Source organism: Dendrobates tinctorius, unplaced genomic scaffold, assembly GCF_039654945.1.
Source record: "Dendrobates tinctorius isolate UK_male_01 unplaced genomic scaffold, ASM3965494v1 ptg000028l, whole genome shotgun sequence".
In the NCBI taxonomy this organism is placed as follows: domain Eukaryota; kingdom Metazoa; phylum Chordata; class Amphibia; order Anura; family Dendrobatidae; genus Dendrobates; species Dendrobates tinctorius.
Window position 1 is genome coordinate 18,306,133 of NW_027361696.1, and position 20,063 is coordinate 18,326,195.

The 20,063-nt window shown below is 52.0% G+C and overlaps 4 protein-coding genes across 15 annotated transcripts in view; 2 read left to right on the forward strand and 2 right to left on the reverse strand.

Annotated features, from left to right (window-relative positions):
- The first annotated feature begins 313 nt into the window (after nucleotides 1–313).
- On the forward strand, nucleotides 314–11,088 carry DNAJC16 (DnaJ heat shock protein family (Hsp40) member C16). Its single transcript, XM_073570337.1, has 15 exons — nucleotides 314–517; nucleotides 3,205–3,383; nucleotides 3,614–3,680; nucleotides 3,915–4,245; nucleotides 4,767–4,951; nucleotides 5,028–5,132; nucleotides 5,373–5,531; nucleotides 6,043–6,173; nucleotides 6,405–6,585; nucleotides 6,810–6,992; nucleotides 7,775–7,851; nucleotides 8,213–8,293; nucleotides 8,365–8,463; nucleotides 8,545–8,712; nucleotides 9,067–11,088. The coding sequence occupies exons 2-15, from the start codon at nucleotides 3,217–3,219 to the stop codon at nucleotides 9,455–9,457; spliced, it is 2,325 nt and encodes a 774-aa protein (XP_073426438.1). The 5' UTR covers nucleotides 314–517; nucleotides 3,205–3,216; the 3' UTR covers nucleotides 9,458–11,088.
- AGMAT (agmatinase (putative)) lies at nucleotides 10,990–17,730 on the reverse strand. Of its 2 annotated transcripts, none has more exons than XM_073570338.1 (7): nucleotides 17,368–17,729; nucleotides 14,398–14,600; nucleotides 14,270–14,318; nucleotides 13,847–14,042; nucleotides 12,480–12,659; nucleotides 12,109–12,193; nucleotides 10,990–12,024 (listed from the first exon to the last, which is right to left on the reverse strand). In XM_073570338.1, exons 1-7 carry the CDS (start codon nucleotides 17,670–17,672, stop codon nucleotides 11,951–11,953), a joined length of 1,092 nt encoding a protein of 363 aa, XP_073426439.1. In that variant the 5' UTR covers nucleotides 17,673–17,729; the 3' UTR covers nucleotides 10,990–11,950. The 2 variants fall into 2 exon arrangements, 1 of the variants encoding a protein (XP_073426439.1); XR_012231222.1 differs by having other exon boundaries at nucleotides 12,008–12,024; nucleotides 12,283–12,659; nucleotides 17,368–17,730.
- Nucleotides 11,147–20,063, forward strand: part of LOC141085161 (trypsin-3-like) — a 59,877-nt gene continuing 50,960 nt past the window's right edge. The window contains exon 1 of one of the 3 annotated variants that reach the window (XM_073570343.1): nucleotides 11,147–11,632. Coding sequence is in view for 1 of the 3 variants with exons in the window: in XM_073570340.1 (XP_073426441.1) it covers nucleotides 18,853–18,895 (43 nt within the window). In the remaining 2 variants the exon portion in view is untranslated. Of the gene's footprint in view, nucleotides 11,633–12,656; nucleotides 13,327–18,803; nucleotides 18,896–20,063 lie in introns of those variants that run through there. The other 2 variants (XM_073570341.1, XM_073570340.1) reach the window with 2 other exon arrangements.
- The window catches only part of CDA (cytidine deaminase), a 72,905-nt gene continuing 71,219 nt past the window's right edge, over nucleotides 18,378–20,063 (reverse strand). For 8 of the 9 annotated variants that reach the window (XM_073570345.1, XM_073570349.1, XM_073570351.1 and 5 more), the window contains one exon: nucleotides 18,378–18,875. In XM_073570345.1, the coding sequence (XP_073426446.1) occupies nucleotides 18,747–18,875 (129 nt within the window). In that variant the 3' untranslated portion in view covers nucleotides 18,378–18,746. The remainder of the gene's footprint in view (nucleotides 18,876–20,063) is intronic. The other variant, XM_073570350.1, reaches the window with a different exon arrangement.

Below are 20,063 nucleotides of genomic sequence, written 5' to 3' on the forward strand. Positions count from 1 at the left end.
CACAGAGTATTTCGGGACAAGAGAGCTAATCTTCTGGAGCAGGGCTCACGGCAGCACAGAGTATTTCAGCACACAGGCATACCTGCACAGTGACACTTACTTGTGGAGGGGGAGAATGAATGTCCCGGCTGTGGGGTGAGGATACAGGATGACAGGCAGAGGGGAGGAAGGGGTTAAGCGGCAGCGCAGAGCGCACGGTGTGCCGGCTTCATTGCTATAGCAACCGCAGGGCGTTAGGGGAAAGATCACGTGAGGCGTTAGGGGCGGGCTCTAGAAGGTATCCATAGCTATGCTGACAGGGAGACCGGACTGCCAGTCAAGGACGGTAGCCGCTGATTGGAGGAGACCGCTGTCAGTCAGCCGGGTTCGGAGACGGTTGATGGGCGGGGCTTGCGGTTTGCCTTCCGGTTCCGTCTGTGAGGTGAGATTCAGGCCGTGATGGGACGGTGAGCGGAGCCGGGAGCGGAGTCAGGAGCAGCCCCCACACGGGAGGACGCAGCGAGCGGCCAGGGAGGAGGTGAGGCGGGGTCTGAGCGCGGAGGAGCAGCCGCGGCGCCGGTTACATCATGTCCGGTTATGTCACCTGCAGCCGCCTGTCCCGGGTGTCGTTCACGGTCGTGTGTATGTGACAGTGCAGGGCCGCGGTCACACTATGGACAGCTCACAGACAAAACGCAAGAAGACCGCAGGAGGAGCAGATCCCTGCAGTGAGGTCGTGTCCTGCTCTGTCCTCATTCACACTGCTGTCGGCTGACACAGAGTTGGGGCCATGGCTGCACCGAACAATGATATTATATAACCAGATAACTGTCACTGTCTACCTGTCCTATCACCGTCTACCCGTCTAATAACTGTCGCCGTCTACCCGTTCTACCACGGCGTCACCGTCTACCCGTCCTATAATTGGCGCCGTCTACCCGTTCTACCACGGCGTCACCATCTACCCGTCCTATAATTGGCGCCGTCTACCCGTTCTACCACGGCGTCACCGTCTACCCGTTCTACCACGGCGTCACCGTGTACCCGTCCTATAACTGTCGCCGTCTACCCGTTCTACCACGGCGTCGCCGTCTACCCGTTCTACCACGGCGTCGCCGTCTACCCGTCCTATAATTGTCGCCGTCTACCCGTTCTACCACGGCGTCACCGTCTACCCGTCCTATAATTGTCGCCGTCTACCCGTTCTACCACGGCGTCGCCGTCTACCCGTTCTACCACGGCGTCACCGTGTACCCGTCCTATAACTGTCGCCGTCTACCCGTTCTACCACGGCGTCACAGTGTACCCGTCCTATAACTGTCGCCGTCTACCCGTTCTACCACGGCGTCGCCGTCTATCCCTGTTGCAGCTTTTACTCTTTTGTGATCCCTAAGCCCTTGGTTATTTCCTGCGCTATTATTATTTACTGCAGGGGATTTGTGCATTTTGTTTTTTTGGGTGCAGTTTGACTATGGGGGGGGCAGCGAAGTCCATAGTAACACACAGACATTCATCATGTACTGCATCAGAATATGGCGATGTGCACGGCTGCCCCGACCATCGCGGCACAATGTCTGCAATAATTATCTGCATCTTGTGCGGGTAACTCCTGATATACAATGTCCCCAGCTCGCGGCACTTCTGGCAGTGGGGGGGAGAGGGCATGTCCCCGGCGTGGCACCTCCTGGCAGTGGGGGGGGAGGGGGCATGTCCCCGGCGTGGCACCTCCTGGCAGTGGGGGGGGGAGGGGGCATGTCCCCGGCGTGGCACCTCCTGGCAGTGGGGGGGGGGAGGGGGCATGTCCCCGGCGTGGCACCTCCTGGCAGTGGGGGGGGGGAGGGGGCATGTCCCCGGCGTGGCACCTCCTGGCAGTGGGGGGGGGAGGGGGCATGTCCCCGGCGTGGCACCTCCTGGCAGTGGGGGGGGGAGGGGGCATGTCCCCGGCGTGGCACCTCCTGGCAGTGGGGGGGGGGAGGGGGCATGTCCCCGGCGTGGCACCTCCTGGCAGTGGGGGGGGGAGGGGGCATGTCCCCGGCGTGGCACCTCCTGGCAGTGGGGGGGGGAGGGGGCATGTCCCCGGCGTGGCACCTCCTGGCAGTGGGGGGGGGAGGGGGCATGTCCCCGGCGTGGCACCTCCTGGCAGTGGGGGGGGGGAGGGGGCATGTCCCCGGCGTGGCACCTCCTGGCAGTGGGGGGGGGGAGGGGGCATGTCCCCGGCGTGGCACCTCCTGGCAGTGGGGGGGGGGAGGGGGCATGTCCCCGGCGTGGCACCTCCTGGCAGTGGGGGGGGAGGGGGCATGTCCCCGGCGTGGCACCTCCTGGCAGTGGGGGGGGGAGGGGGCATGTCCCCGGCGTGGCACCTCCTGGCAGTGGGGGGGAGGGGGCATGTCCCCGGCGTGGCACCTCCTGGCAGTGTGTGGGAGGGGGCATGTCCCCGGCGTGGCACCTCTGGCAGTGTGTGGGGGGGGGGGGGGCTTGTCCCCGGCGTGGCACCTCTGGCAGTGTGTGTGTGGGGGGGGGGCTTGTCCCCGGCGTGGCACCTCTGGCAGTGTGTGTGTGGGGGGGGGGGGGGGCTTGTCCCCGGCGTGGCACCTCTGGCAGTGTGTGTGTGGGGGGGGGGGGGGGGCTTGTCCCCGGCGTGGCACCTCTGGCAGTGTGTGGGGGGGGGGGGCTTGTCCCCGGCGTGGCACCTCTGGCAGTGTGTGGGGGGGGGGGGGGCTTGTCCCCGGCGTGGCACCTCTGGCAGTGTGTGGGGGGGGGGGCTTGTCCCCGGCATGGCACCTCTGGCAGTGTGTGTGGGGGGGGGGGGCTTGTCCCCGGCATGGCACCTCTGGCAGTGTGTGTGGGGGGGGGGCTTGTCCCCGGCATGGCACCTCTGGCAGTGTGTGTGGGGGGGGGGGCTTGTCCCCGGCGTGGCACCTCTGGCAGTGTGTGTGGGGGGGGGGGCTTGTCCCCGGCGTGGCACCTCTGGCAGTGTGTGTGTGGGGGGGGGGGGCTTGTCCCCGGCGTGGCACCTCTGGCAGTGTGTGTGTGTGGGGGGGCTTGTCCCCGGCGCGTAGCACCTATCGCTGTTGGATACTTCCTTTATGTAGCTCCGGATGTAACTGGGGCATGAGCCATGATGTAACCGCACATTTCCTTTCTGCAGCTCTGGATATGACTGGAGCAGGGTCATTTCTGCTGTGACTTGAAGCTTTATTACAAATTGTGACTTCTCTTTTCCAGTGACTGTGAGACATGGGCCACCGAAAACTGCGCCTCCTCTGGCAGTTTCTGGTATTTCTAATCCTCGCTCTCAAGATCCTGTCAGCAGCCGACTTTGACCCGTACCGAGTTCTCGGCGTGAGCCGGACGGCGAGCCAGGCGGACATTAAGAAAGCCTACAAGAAGCTGGCCAGAGAGTGGTGGGTGCCATCAGTGCGGCCGTGTCTTTATAGCACACCCCCTGTAATGACCTCCGCCATATTGGGACTCCGTCTGTCCTGGACTCTCCATAATTATTATAGTAGAGCCTATAAAAGTCAGAAATGTCTGACCATTATCAATATTGCGGCAGCGCTGGGTTGTCTCCGGTTTTCTACCTGCTATTTTGAGTTTGGAGCTTACTTTATTTGTAATAAATGTCTCATTTCAGGCATCCGGATAAGAATAAGAACCCGGGAGCGGAAGATAAATTCATCCAAGTCAGCAAAGCGTATGAGGTACGAGACTGAGTGCGTAGCGCAGCGATGTAACGTTGCACAGGGCGCATCAGCGTGGCGCGATGCTCAATCACTGGAGCTGAGCTGTAATGTGAGACCTCGCAGGACAGTAGTCTGTGTCCTCTGAGAAGCTGCCATGATTTTCTGATCCATACTGGGGTCTGTAGTTTCCACTGCTCGATTGTAGAGTTACACATCTGTAGCATTAATATTCTGTAACCTCCGATTATTTAGATTCTTTCAAACGAAGAAAAGAGGACGAACTATGACCGTTATGGAGACGTAGGAGAGAACCAGGGTTACTCCCAGCAGCAGCACCATCACTTCCGCCATTTTCACGACAGCTTCTACTTTGATGAGTCGTTCTTCCACTTTCCCTTTAATTCGGAGCACAGGGATTCCACCGATGAAAAGTATCTCCTGCAGTTCTCCCACTACATCAACGAGGTGGTCCCCGATAGCTTCCGCAAACCTTACCTCATCAAGATCACCTCCGACTGGTGCTTCAGCTGCATCCACATCGAGCCCGTGTGGAAGGAGGTGGTTCAGGAATTGGAAGGGATAGGTATGTATACCCCAGAGCTGCACTCACTATTCTGCTTGTGCAATCACTGTGTTCATACATTACATTACTGATCCTGAGTTACATCCTGTATACTCCAGAGCTGCACTCACTATTCTGCAGGTGCAGTCACTGTGTACATACATCACATCACTGATCCTAAGTTACATCCTGTATTATACCCCAGAGCTGCACTCACTATTCTGCTGGTGCAGTCACTGTGTACATACATTACGTTACTGATCCTGAGTTACATCCTGTATTATACACCAGAGCTGCACTCACTTTTCTGCTGGTGCAGTCAGTGTGTACATACATTACATTACTGATCCTGAGTTACGTTCTGTATTATACCCCAGAGCTGCACTCACTATTTTAATGGTGCAGTCACTGTGTACATACATTACATTACTGATCCTGAGTTACGTTCTGTATTATGCTCCAGAGCTGCGCTCACTATTCTGCTGGAGCAGTCGTACACACATGCAGTGATTTCTTATGCGGCTGACGTTTTGGGTTTCCAGGTGTTGGCATAGGAGTGGTGCATGCTGGGTACGAGAGGCGGCTGGCTCACCATCTTGGCGCACACAGTACCCCATCCATTTTGGGAGTGATTAATGGGAAGATCTCCTTCTTTCACAATGCCGTGTTACGAGAGAACCTGCGACACTTTGTAGAAAGTTTACTACCAGGGAATCTGGTGGACAAGGTGAGCGCTGCTCCGGGGGTGGGATATATCCGGACGTACTTGGAATATTCCCACACTCTCCTGTTGTCTCTTCCAGATCACAGATAAGAACTACGTCCACTTCTTGTCTGGCTGGCAGCAGAAGAATAAGCCGCACGTCCTCCTGTTCGATCAGATGTCTCCTGTGCCACTGATCTACAAGGTGAGGGCCACAGTAGTCCTGTCTGTATGATGATGTGACAGAGGACTGTAATACGAGGTCCGACCTCTGGGTCAGCTCCCAGTCTGAATAACATTGGGCGTCAGACTTTTTGGCATTTTCTGGTCCTCCATGGTGATGTGTTGTATGTCCCTGGACCGGAGCAATGATGTGCAGTTGCCTCTGCTGATAATGGCGGGCATAAAATTCCTGCCATTCTCCCCATCACCTTTGTTTCTGCAGCTGACTGCCTTCGCCTACAAGGATTACCTGTCGTTTGGATACGTGGACCTAGGCCAGAGGGAGACGGAGCAGATGAGCAGTCAGTACAATATTAACATGTACGCGCCCACAATGCTGGTCTTCAAGGAGCACATTCACAAGCCGGCCGACGTGGTGCAGGTAACTATGATGCCAAGCTACTATAGGGCACGTGGGTTTGGGGGGGACTGGAGACCCCCTGGTGGTTTTGTTTGTACGGTTGTCCTTTTGCTGAATTGTTGGGGTCAAGAAAGGAGGAAAAAATATATGAAAAATTGATACTCACATCTCCTCCGCTCTTGGCACCGCAGCATACCGGTCTGATCTCTTTCGGGGCACAACATCCTCTTCGGGCAGCTATACCATACCATGACTTGGCAAATAATGAGCCTCTGATGTCATGACTTGTCTGCCTAGGAATAGTAAAAGTCAGAAGGTCAGATGCCCCAAGAGGGTGTTGCACGCTGAATGTAATAAGCAGGACTGGTGTATTATGGAGAGGGGCAATGAAGAGCAGTCACTCTTCTCTGTTCCTCTGTACTGTTCTATGGGTGAGCTGGAAATCCACACTGGAAACTCTATGGGGGGCCATGTCTGCACCCCCGACTGGACCCTGGAGTAATTGGATCTCTTGAATACTTTTTGTCTTTAGGCACGTGGGATGAAGAAACAAGTAATCGACGACTTCATCTCTACCAACAAGTTCCTGCTGGCCGCCCGGCTGACTAATCAGAAGCTATTTCAGGAACTGTGCCCTGTGAGGAAATCTCACCGTCAGCGCAAGTAAGTCCCAGCACTACGGGCACGCTCTATTTATCTGGATTCGATATTCTATTGGCATGGATGCTGGATTACTGCCTCCTACCGGTTTATCAGAGGAATCGTGGCAGGTAAAAGGCAGCACTCCCACTCCCAGCTATTCCGCTTAAATGCAGTTTTGGGCTCGTTGTGCTATTTTCCGCTTTCCCTACATCACATTTTGCTTTTGGTGAAGAAGTCGTTTGCTTTTTGTAGATATTGTGTCGTCCTGCTGACGGGAGAGGGAGAATCCTTCCAAAAGACCTACGGATCCTTCCTGGCTTTTGCCTCTGCCAACACCAAGGACACGGTGCGATTTGTCCATGTTTTCAAGGAGCGTCAACAAGAGCTTGCCAGCTCGCTGCTAGGAGAATATATAAAGCCTGCAGACTCCTCTGTATGTACCGCAGCAATCGTAGATTTCTTCTTGGCGGGAATTAGTCATCTGCTTACACCCCGAACTTGACCCTGATTTCTATGACCCGGGGGTGTCCGCTGCCGGATGTGATACTGCCGCTGCGCCTCCTGCTCCGTAGAGATCAGCGGACGTATGGGATTAGTGCCGTCACAAAGTATAAGGGTCAATAGCTGAATCTTTTCTTCTATATTCACCCCTGGCAGGTGGTGATCCTGGAAAGACGGAACATGGCCGGCAGAATCGTGTACAAGAGCCTGTCCGTCGTCTGGAGCGGCAGCGAGGATAACAAGTTTGCCCTCTTGGATTTCCTGGATCGCTTGAGGAAAGACCCCAGTCTGCTGTCCGCCGAGACCATCCTGTCCGATCTGAATGATGAGCTGGCACCGGTACGTTCCTGGATTTGTGGTGTAGAAATCTCAGTCCAGTTTGGTTACTTGTACGGTGCTACTGGCCACCCCTCATCACTAGTAGGGCAAAGAAAGCGACGCGGAAACTGGGATCCACACAACGTGCGATATTCATAATGAGGGGTCTGTGAAGGATTAGCCCCATGTTGTGCGACCCTTCGAGGTCTCTCTATGGCCGGTTTCACATTAGCGCTTTTTCAGCGCGCGCACGGCCGGGGGTAGCTCCGCCCCCGAGCCGGCTCTCTGCCCGGCGTGCCCGCCCCTTCCTTGTAGCGCCGCCTCCTAGCGGACAGCGGCGCCTGCGATCGGCGCACCCTATCTTTAGCATAGGGTGCGCCGATCGTGCGCAGGCCGTGCGCTAGTTGCGCTTTGACCTGCGCTGCGCACTTTTGACGGTGCGCCGTGCGCGCCAAAATCAAACTTTTCGGATTTTGGCGCGCACGGCGCACCGTCAAAAGTGCGCAGCGCAGGTCAAAGCGCAACTAGCGCACGGCCTGCGCACGATCGGCGCACCCTATGCTAAAGATAGGGTGCGCCGATCGGAGGCGGCGCTACAAGGAAGGGGCGGGCACGCCGGGCAGAGAGCTGGCTCGGGGGCGGAGCTACCCCCGGCCGTGCGTGCGCTGAAAAAGCGCTAATGTGAAACCGGCCTATGTACACATAATGTGCAGTATGTGTTAGCCCTGTACCAGACGACCCCTCAAAGTTCCGCTATGTCCACACACTCACTATAACTGCTTGCATCCTTTTATTGTTGTCAGGTGTTTTTCCTACGCTGGTTTTACACCGCGGTTGACTACTGGTCGGATTTATGGGAGAGTGTTCTCCATAATAACTGGTAAGTTGTTCTTCACCAGGGCAGGGGGTGATCAGAATTACTCACCTGGGAAGTTTTTCCCTGTTGAGGCATCATGCCCCTTGGGGACTGGAACCTGCGACTTCTTGCTCTCCTAGGAAGCCTGTGTCCAGGCTCCATTGGAACACAAAGGTGATGCATATATTCAGTGTGCATTCAGTGACTGATGGCAGCGGTGGGTGATGGCTGTTTGACGCAGCTTCTGGGCCCACTATATTTACCCGCACATATATGGTTGCATGTTGGGGAGTGATCACCGTCTGATAGTTTTCTGCTGCTTCCATAATGGACTTTTTTTTACTGAAAATGTTAATATTTGGCCGATCCTAATGTTTCTGTGCAGGCGTGAGATGATGCCGCTGCTGTCCCTGATTTTCTCGGCCCTCTTCATCCTCTTCGGGACGGTTATCGTGCAGGCATTCAGGTACACGTGGGTTCCTGGGGGGCCATGCCTGTTCATTTGGGATTAGGATTAACCCTTCACCCATCTTTCAGTGACTCCAGCGATGAGAGAGACTCCGTGCCATCTGATAAAGAAGAGACAAGCAACAAGGAAAGGAGCAGTGAGGCCAGCTTCACCAGGGAGAACACCAGGTAAGTGTGCGGCGATGAGATGAGGAATATCTGCTGCTCCCTCCGTTATCAGTGCCAGTAACCATTATCTCGCTATCACAGGGTCCCTAAGAAAGGCTTTGTGGAGGTGACTGAGTTAACGGATGTGAATTACATGAGTAACCTGGTCCGGCTGCGCCCGGGTCACATGAATGTCGTCCTCATCCTCTCCAGCTCCACCAAGGCCAGCCTGCTGCAGAAGTTTGCCCAGGAGGTGTACACGTTCACTGGGTAATTCTATCCGTGGTTATATCGCTGACATGCGCCGTCACAGGCTATGTATAGCAGCGGCCAATGCTCCATATATGACACCGCACCTGCTGTGCCAGTCACAACCTATTGGGACAGATGCAGCAGAGACGACTTGGTTTTTTCGTTTGACAATCCATGACCATTCCAGCATTGCTACATGTGTAGTGTGGGGAAGACACTAGTGTCCGTAGCCGGATATCGTTACATGTCTGATACTGGCCTTGTCACCATTCACATGCTGCAGTCAGCAGCCGTTGCAGCCCCTCACTGCTTATTTGTGGGTCTCCCCCTGCTGGTAGATGTGTGTATAAGTGCTCGTGTCCTCTGTCACAGGAGCAGCTCCCTGCACTTCTCCTTCCTGAACCTGGACAAGCACCGCGAGTGGCTGGAGTACCTGCTGGAGTTCGCCCAGGACGCGGCGCCCATCGCCTACCAGTACGACGAGCACTTCTTGGAGCGCGATCACACCGGGTATGTGCTGGCGCTGAACGGGCACAAAAAATACTTCTGTCTCTTTAAAGCGCAGTCCACGCTGGAGGACGAGAAGTTCTGCGATGAGGGGGAGCTCTGCTCGGCCAACGGGGACTCCTTACGGAAGATTTCTCTTGGCTCCGGGGCGGGACACATTAAAAAGAAATTAAATAAGCTATCGCTGTGGATGGAGCGCCTCCTAGAGGGCTCGTTACAGAGGTTCTACATCCCCTCCTGGCCATTACTGGACTGACACCGCACCAAACTGTGAACATTACAGGTCTGCCCTGACCTCAGGACCCGGTGCGCGTCATGGCGTCCTGCCAGGGGCAAACGGGGCCGTGAGAGCCTCCAGAATGACGCCATTGACTAGATCACATACTGCCTGCTTAAGTCTTAAGTTCTCTTCAGCTACATCAGAGCTTTACGCTGCCTCGGAGGACCCTGGTCTGACAACCTTCTCCCCCACCGGCTCATTAACCCACAATTCTTAATGTTGACAACTAGAGGTCCCTAGTGAGTAATCGACGTGGTCACCACCTGCATCCAATCCTGACAACTGTGGACTTAGCAATAAGGCACTCTGACAACCCCACGTTCTGTGGGATGATACGCACACCAATACTTACTAATAATCCCTAAACAGTCACACAATCATCGAGCCATCCCACTAGTAACGGCCGACATTAATAGGGTGTGCAAACTTTTTTTTTTTTTTTTGAAAGTTTCTGTATTTTTCCCTAGTTATTAAGTGTGGCGCCATCTGGCGGGCACATGCAGAATGACGCCTCGCTGCATTTTTCTTTGTATCAAGGAACAATGGTCAGACCTGCGGATTTAATACCCGGTGCATTATTATTAGCCCCTGAGTCGCCCCCCGATGAGTAGAACCAGGTGATATCCAGACTAGCGGTCATTATATTTCTGTACACAGCCAGTGAATGTAGCAGATTACTCCTGTACTTCCTTCTATTGGAGAGGGGGGTACATACTTATCTGCTGTCATTACTTTTCTTTTTTCCCCATTTTGATAATTAAGGTTTTTTTGTGAATTTCATGTTCAATGCCAACGTTTCTGTCACAGTGGAAGAACCCTACGAAATGCGCATGTCCTTGAAGCTCTTGTTTATGGCCCCACAGTGATAGATGAAATCCTTAAAGGGCCCAATTTTCCAGATTCCTGTGAAAAGCTGCGTATTATAGTCTTGTGTTCTGTTATCAGGCGTCAGGTTCTCATAAGCTCATGACATTTCAGACGTAGACTCTCGCCCCTTCCTTCCTAAATGTAACGTCTTGTCCTGTAGATGTTTCCTGGAAATGTTGCTGCTGATATATATTTATTTTTTTTTTCTAGTTTTTAACTTACATGAATTTTTCATGTACTTCTCCTTTAAAGAGCGCACGATTGTTTGTTTCTTCCAAAAGCTGGTACTTGCATTAATTACTGCCACCAGGACAGTTTAGGAATTGCAGGCGGGAATCAGGGCAGGGAGTGCAGCTGTAGCGATCGGAGAGGATCCTGGCGGTGGCTTTAGCGGTGGCGCCCCTTTATGCCATGTCCTGTAAGCTACTGGTAAGGCCCTGACCCTTTTCTCCCCACCCCTCCGTGTCCGTCAGCCCTGGCTGAAGAGGTTGTCATATTGCATGATATTTTCCTACTCCTGCAGCACTGAAATGGTTAAGCCACCTCGTGCTGAAATCTTGAATAAGAAAAAAAAGAAACCCCCGGGATTCTGTAACTTCCATCTGGACGATCAGTTTGCACTTTTTTTCTTTTGTAGGAAGAAAATAATTTATTTAAGTTTTTTTTTTTTTTTTTTAATATTTATCGTCATCTTTGTTTTTATTACTGCATTGGAAACGGAAATAAACTATTTTACTGTGTGACGTAAACGCCGCATCCTGTTATAGGAGCGGGACGGGGATGGGGGGGGGGGGGACTTAAAGGAATTGTCTGGGATAGAAAAGCAGCGCCACGTCTGGTTACAGGTTGTACGTGGCATTTGCAGCACGGTCCTATTCCCGTCAGTGGAGATGAGCTGCTGGCTGACAGCAACGCTAGGAGAAAACTACCCTGTTTTCTAATCAAGGACATTCCCTTTAAGGGCCTATTTATGACTGGTGGAAGGTGTTGAGGCAGAGCTTTCTGGGTGCTATTTTACATATGCTCCACCCATCAGTCTGTGCACCCGTCACTCAGAATGACTTGCACAGTGATGCCCCCTGCTGGATACTGCATTCTGTAGGTGCAGGCTAAATACAGGGCCAGTACTCCTTTTTATGGAGTCTCCTGTTTTAAATAAAGCAGGGGTCGTAGATGATCCTGTTTCCTGCTGTCCACTGAATGCCACGAGCAGGAGACTTCTCAAAAGTGGACTTGCCCTTTAAGAACTGACAAGCTACAGCAAAGACCCTCTGGAAAACACAGGTGTGGCTAATGTTATTTCCTTCTCAATATTCATCTGTGGGAGAGAGATTTTGGGTGGTGTTGCCCTTTAATAGTTACAATTATCACAATTCCGACTGTAAAATGTCAGTCTTCTGCTGCAGTAATGGCGGGGTCTGACAGCATCTAGCCATGGATGGGAGTTAGCGGAGCTGTATTATCAGTGTCTGGTTGGGAGTGGACCTTTGAGCGGCGTTGCTCGGCAGAGCTGCAGGTCTCTGGTTTCTGGACTGTGGGGAGGACCCGGACTTGATCTGTGGCTCCTGTGATTGTGTCCTCGCAGTGGCGCCCCCACTGGGTTCAGTAGGTCGGGACTCCGGGCAGCACACACAGCATCTCAAACAGCAGGTTAGCGGCCAGCAGCGCAGTGTTACCTGGGAAAGCGTGAAACAGATGGTTTGTATCATGTATACTGAGCATGCTCTGCTGCTGGGCATTGGGAGAGTTGTAGTACTCACCTGACTGATCGTACACAGGCGCCACCTCCACCAGGTCACAGCCCACGAGGTTCAAGCCGCGACTTCCTCGAATAATCTGCAGTGCCTGACCACAGGACAGACATCACACGGTCAGTCTGCGCTGCTCTGCTTTATACCACCACATTGCTCTACTGGAGAACACAACGGCCTTACCCACGCTCAAGTTTGCTGCTCTATCCTGTTGCAGCTGTATGCTTTACCCTGCAGCTCTGCTCCATTTGCGTATACTTGAGGTTCAAATAGTCTGACATTTACTCCTGTCATACCCCATACTTTACACTGCAGCAAGGTGTATGGAAAGATCAACAAAAAGAAAATAGCAGGGAGGGGACATGAGACCTACTTCCTACCTGGGGGGTTGTCAGGCCGGCGATCTCCGGGGTCCCGGTACCAGGGGCAAACGAGGGGTCAATTCCATCAATGTCGAAGCTGAGGTAGACTGGTTTGTCTCCCATTTGTTGTCTCACTTCTGACATGAGGGGAACAAGAGACGTGAACCAGCAATCCTCCACCAGAACCACCCGAAAACCCTGCAGGGAACGGGTTCGGTTAGAGTACTCCTCCAGATGATGGGATTCCAATCTCTTATCGGTCAACGCTGCAAATTCACCGTGTCTTATCCTCCAGCCACCTCCAGAGCTGCAATCACTATTCTACTGTTACATTGTGTCTTATCCTCCTGTCACTTGCAGAGCTGCACTCATTAGTCTCCTGTTATTGTTTATCCCCCAGAGCTGCACTCATTGTTCTACTGTTACATTGTCTCTTATACTCCAGTCACCTCAAGAGCTGCACTCACTATTCAGCTGCTACATCATGTCTTATCCTCCACAGCTGCAGTCACTATTCTGCTATTACATTGTCTTTTATCCTCCAGTCACCTTCAGCGCTGCAATCACTATTCTGCTGTTACATAATCTCTTAACCTCCAGAGCTGAATTCACTATTCTGCCATTACATCGTCTCTTATCCTGCAGTTACCTTAAGAGCTGCGGTCACTATTCTGCTGTTACATGGTGTCTTAACCTCCAGTCACTTCCAGAGCTGCGGTCACTATTCTGCTGTTACATGCTGTCTTATCCTCCAGTCACTTCCAGAGCTGCACTCACTTCTCCTGTTATTGTTTATCCTCGAGAGCTGCACTCCCTGTTCTGGTGTTACATCGTCTATTAACCTACAGTCACCTCCAGAGCTGCGGTAAGTATTCTGCTGTTACATTGTGTCTTATCACCAGACACCTCCAGAGGTGCGGTCGCTATTCTCCTGTCACTTCAGGTCTTATCCTCTAGTTACGTCCAGTGCTGCACTCACAATTCTGCTATGGCCGGGATCACACATGCAAGAAACACGGCCGAGTCTCGCACATTAATACCTGGCACTGCTGCCAGCACTTGGGAGCGGAGTGTGCGGCCGCACAGCAGTACATGCAGCTGAACGCTCCGCTCCTGAGTGCCAGTGCCGGGTATTAATGTGCGAGACTGGGCCGTGTTTCTCCCATGTGTGATCCTGGCCTACTACATCGTCTCTTATCCTCCAGTCACCTTCAGCGTTGTGGTCACTATTCTGCTGTTAAATCAGGTCTTGTCCTCCAATCACCTCAAGAGCTGCAGTCACTATCCTGCTGTTCCATCAGGTCTTATACTCTGGTCACCTCCAGAGCTGAACTCTGTGTTGCAGCTCTAGATGCGCCTGGAGCACAGCCCATGCGGTTCATCACCTGCTCCCGGCAGAATTCATATCTCTCGGGGTCGTAGGCAGACCCACGGATCCCGATCTGCACAACTCGTTGTCTGTCCAAGAGACCTTCATCCACACAGCGGCGGAATGGGGTCCCATGATAGATCTTCTCGCCCAACGCCTGCTCCCCAGTGTCGGTGTGCGCGTCAACGTGGATCAGACCGACAGGTCCATGCCTACGAGAAATGTTACCTGCGCTGACACATTGTAACAAACCATCAGGACAGCAGCGATTGATGCAGCTGATGGGCAATCATCTGGACCGATACACGGTAATGAGCCCTCAGCTGGATTAGGTCAGGTTGGTTATTCAGACCATTCACTGACAGCAATCCATGATAATGAAATGTGACAGCCATTGTTCTAGTCAGTTGTCTTCAGTAGCGGGGGGGTGGTCACTTACTTTTCAGCTACAGCCTGCAGGATGGGGTAGGTGATGGTGTGGTCTCCACCTATGGAAAAGAAAGCAGAGGTGCTGAAACTGCGTGGTGAGCCACCGCAGCGAGGCTCCCTTGTCCTCCACAGCCTCACCCAGGGTCAGTGGGATACAGCCGGCCGCCATGATCTTCTGGTAGGCGTCTCTGATCCGGCGGCAGCTGTCCGGCAGGTTGTACAGATTGACACTGACGTCACCGATATCCGCCACCTGGAGCGATCTGTACGGCGCCGCCCTGGTGGATACATTGTATCTCCGCACCATGCAGGACTCTGCTCTGATGTGACGAGGACCAAACCTGCGCAAAAGTAAACTCCGCAAGATGATGGGGAGAGTAGTGCTGTGGGGGCATCTCAGCTGAGAGTATCACATAATAGATACAGTGCTCAGCACACGGTATCGCACAGGAGAGGATTAGATACATGGCTCAGCAGACGGTATCACACAGGAGAGGATTAGATACACGGCTCAGCAGATGGTATCACACAGGAGAGGATTAGATACACGGCTCAGCAGATGGTATCACACAGGATAGGATTAGATACACGGCTCAGCAGATGGTATCACAGGAGAGGATTAGATACATGGCTCAGCAGACAGTATCACACAGGAGAGGATTAGCTACATAGCTCGGCAGTCGGTATTACAGGAGAGGATTAGATACACAGCTCAGCAGACCGTCACACAGGATAGGATTAGATACACAGCTCAGCAGTCGGTATCACACAGGATAGGATTAGATACACGACTCAGCAGACAGTATCACACAGGAGAGGATTAGATACACAGCTCAGCAGACAGTATCACACAGGATAGGATTAGATACACGGCTCAGCAGACAGTATCACACAGGAGAGGATTAGATACACGGCTCAGCAGACAGTATCACCCAGGAGAGGATTAGATACACAGCTCAGTAGACAGTATCACCCAGGAGAGGATTAGATACACGGCTCAGCAGACAGTATCTCACAGGAGAGGATTAGATACACGGCTCAGCAGACAGTATCACACAGGAGAGGATTAGATACACGGCTCAGCAGTCAGTATCACCCAGGAGAGGATTAGATACATGGCTCAGACAGTATCACATAGGATAGTATTAGATACACGGCTCAGCAGACCGTATCACACAGGAGAGGATTAGATACATGGCTCAGACTGTCAGGAGAGGATTAGATACACGGCTCAGCAGACAGTATCGCACAGGAGAGGATTAGATACATGGCTCAGCAGACAGTATCACCCAGGAGAGGATTAGATACACAGCTCAGTAGACAGTATCACCCAGGAGAGGATTAGATACACAGCTCAGTAGACAGTATCACCCAGGAGAGGATTAGATACACAGCTCAGCAGACAGTATCGCACAGGAGAGGATTAGATACACGGCTCAGCAGTCAGTATCACCCAGGATAGGATTAGATACACGGCTCAGCAGACGGTATCACACAGGAGAGGATTAGATACACGGCTCAGCAGACGGTATCACACAGGAGAGGATTAGATACACGGCTCAGCAGTCAGTAACACACAGGATAGGATTAGATACACGGCTCAGCAGTCAGTATCACACAGGATAGGATTAGATACACAGCTCAGTAGACAGTATCACCCAGGAGAGGATTAGATACACAGCTCAGTAGACAGTATCACCCAGGAGAGGATTAGATACACAGCTCAGCAGACAGTATCGCACAGGAGAGGATTAGATACACGGCTCAGCAGTCAGTATCACCCAGGATAGGATTAGATACACGGCTCAGCAGACGGTATCACACAGGAGAGGATTAGATACACGGCTCAGCAGACAGTATCACCCAGGAGAGGATTAGATACACGGCTCAGCAGACAGTATCACCCAGGAGAGGATTAGATACACGGCTCAGCAGACAGTAACACATAGGATAGGATTAGATACACGGCTCAGCAGACAGTATCACACAGGAGAGGATTAGATACACGGCTCAGCAGTCAGTAACACATAGGATAGGATTAGATACACGGCTCAGCAGACAGTATCACACAGGAGAGGATTAGATACACGGCTCAGCAGTCAGTATCACACAGGAGAGGATTAGATACACGGCTCAGCAGACAGTAACACATAGGAGAGGATTAGATACACGGCTCAGCAGACAGTAACACATAGGAGAGGATTAGATACACGGCTCAGCAGTCAGTATCACACAGGATAGGATTAGATACACAGCTCAGCAGACAGTATCACACAGGATAGGATTAGATACACGGCTCAGCAGTCAGTAACACATAGGATAGGATTAGATACACGGCTCAGCAGTCAGTATCACACAGGAGAGGATTAGATACACGGCTCAGCAGACAGTATCACACAGGAGTGGATTAGATACACGGCTCAGTCAGCAGACAGTATCACACAGGAGAGGATTAGATACACGGCTCAGTCAGCAGACAGTATCACACAGGAGAGGATTAGATACACGGCTCAGTCAGCAGACAGCATCACACAGGAGAGGATTAGATACACGGCTCAGCAGACAGTATCACCCAGGAGAGGATTAGATACACAGCTCAGTAGACAGTATCACCCAGGAGAGGATTAGATACACGGCTCAGCAGACAGTATCTCACAGGAGTGGATTAGATACACGGCTCAGTCAGCAGACAGTATCACACAGGAGAGGATTAGATACACGGCTCAGTCAGCAGACAGTATCACACAGGAGAGGATTAGATACACGGCTCAGCAGTCAGTAACACATAGGAGAGGATTAGATACACGGCTCAGCAGACAGTATCTCACAGGAGTGGATTAGATACACGGCTCAGTCAGCAGACAGTATCACACAGGAGAGGATTAGATACACGGCTCAGCAGACAGTATCACACAGGAGAGGATTAGATACACGGCTCAGCAGTCAGTAACACATAGGAGAGGATTAGATACACGGCTCAGTATCACACATAACGGAGACTGACGTCAGCCTAAGCCCCGTCTTCCCCCTCTGCCCTGTGATTGCGGGATTTCCCAGCATGGTCCGCAGCCCCGTGCTGCGGTGGAGACTTTACACTGCGCTTCTTGCCTTGCTCCGGGTCGATTTGAGGTGCCTGTATCCAAGGGGACTCCGATAAACGCTGCGTCCAGCCCATCCGCAGACTCCTGGTAGGGAAGACGACACATTGTGCAGATTCCGGCCATCCGAGCCACCTCTTCAGCGCTCAGCGGCTCGTTAAGCTTCGTGCCTGACATCCCGCGCTCAGGGGGGCACTGGAGCTTCCTGCTCCCACAATCCGGCAGGGTCCCCAAGACAGAGCGGGAGGCCCAGAGGGGGCGCAGTGTTCGGACGCATGGAGTGGAGGCTCTGCAGATTGCGATCACCTTGGCCATGATGAGACACTGGTCCTAGAGTTCAAGGTGCGGACGACTCCTGGTGCTGCTGCGCTCTCCGCCCCTCTAGTGACAGCAGCCAAAAGGCTTCTCCCTCCCCTAAGTTTGGACATCTCCAGCCCATGGGGTATTTTTAACACATTTGTCCTCGGTGATGTTTACGACGCTCAGTGGATGCGATGCTTGGCACCCTTTGCAGGAGTTGCGGGTGATACACTTCTGCGTAATATTGGGGTCTGGACCGGCGAGTGCAGTGGTCTTTGCACAGCACCTGCATATTTCCCCTTTTAAATGGTGGACACAATAAATTGAGAGCCCCCTATGTGAGCAGACCACCCTGGACATTACATTCAATGCAATTATGGGTCGTCTCAATGGGATTTCCCGTAATTCCCACAGTTGTATGAATCTCCCAAAATGAGCCCGATCCCTAACCAATTCAGACTGTAGATCAGTGGTCTCCAACCTGCAAAGCCTCAACTCCCATCATGTCCTGACAGCAGGCCCTGGATGTGGCCCTCAGGGTCTAGTGACATCTGGGATTGCACTGGAACATGGTGCAGAAAGTGACCCTTGCCCAGCGCGGCCATAAAGGTTTCTTGCCGACCCACTCTAGCTCCACAGCCAATAATGCCGCGGCCTGTGAGGGGGGAGAACGACGAAGTCAGATTTAGTTGTGATTAATGTGTACAGGCCACATCCATGTTCGTCTGTAATGCAGATTTATTGGTACATTAAAATCATCAGCACAAATCAATCCCGACCTCAACGTCGGCCATCATCGAGCTAGAACGTCTACTTCTCCGTGACAATGACCCCCGGAACGTCCACCGTTATTTCTCTTCTGCGGCTGGGACTCAGCTTTTCCTGATCCTGAATGGCATGTTGTCTAGTTACACAGCGACATGGGACGGGTCGTACGGCTGCGTATGGGACAAGTGACGTGTCAGCCCCGGGGTGGGGTTGAGGGAGGCTGTACCCCAGACCCTTTGATCTTCCCCACGGCTATGTTCCGGGGGTCCACGCAGGGTCCAGCTTCCTGCAATATCTAATCTTCATTTAATAAATAACCATTTACATCTGATGAACGTTCATCACGGTCAAGTTCTCGGGTCCAAAGGACATTGGCAGCAGCTGCTGGAGGGTCGTGATGACATAGGAGCCACTCGGCTTGGTGAGGATGATCTGCCACTCCGAGCCAAACTGGAAAAAAGAGACACGAGGTCAGACCGTACACCGTATAATCCATCTGTATGGGGCCGGGGCTAATCGGCGACAAAACGTCATGTGGACAAAGTTCCCTACACCTAGCAGAGCGATAGAAGTCAAATGAGGTCTCACTGAGGGGCTGCAGCCGCCACAACCCGTTACCGATCGCTTATCATTGTGGAGCCCTAAACTAAGGAGGACAACAGCGCCAAGGCAGCGCGCGTGCACCGGACGGGAGTCGGGGATTTGCAGGGGAGAGAGGGGCTCCACGGAGCGGACACAAAAGTCACACAACCACGTGCAACATCACAGAAATGACAATGGGATGGAGTTCTAGGAGGCTGAATGTAGGATCAAGAACAAAGATTGCTTATAAATTAAAATAACCACAAAAAAGTATAACCCATAAAAATATTAATTGTACTATAATCAATAAATGTTAAAAAAGTTTTTTTACAGTGCAAAAATACTACTGGGCATTAACCCCTTCACCCCCAAGGGTGGTTTGCACGTTCATGACCGGGCCAATTTTTACAATTCTGACCACTGTCCCTTTATGAGGTCATAACTCTGGAACGCTTCCATGGATCCCGGTGATTCTGACATTGTTTTCTCGTGACATATTGTACTTCATGTTAGTGGTAAAATTTCATTCAAATAACTTGCGTTTATTTGTGAGAAAAACGGAAATTTGGCGAAAATTTTGAAAATTTCGCAATTTTCCAACTTTGAATTTTTATGCCCTTAAATCACAGAGATACGGCACACAAAAAACTTGATAAGTAACATTTCCCACATGTTTACTTTACATCAGCACAATTTTGGAACCAAAATTTTTTTTTGTTAGGAAGTTATAAGGGTTAAAAGTTGACCAGCGATTTCTCATTTTTACAACACCATTTTATTTTTAGGACCACATCACATTTGAAGCCACTTTGAGGGGTCTATATGATAGAAAATACCCAAAAGTGACACCATTCTAAAAACTGCACCCCTTAAAGTGCTCAAAACCACATTCAAGAAGTTTATTAACCCTTTAGGTGCGTCACAGGAATTTTTTTGAATATTTAAAAAAAAATGAACATCTAACTTTTTTTCATAAAAAAAATACTTCAGGTTCAATTTTTTTTATTTTACCAAGGGTAACAGGAGAAATTGGACTGCAAAAGTTATTGTGCAATT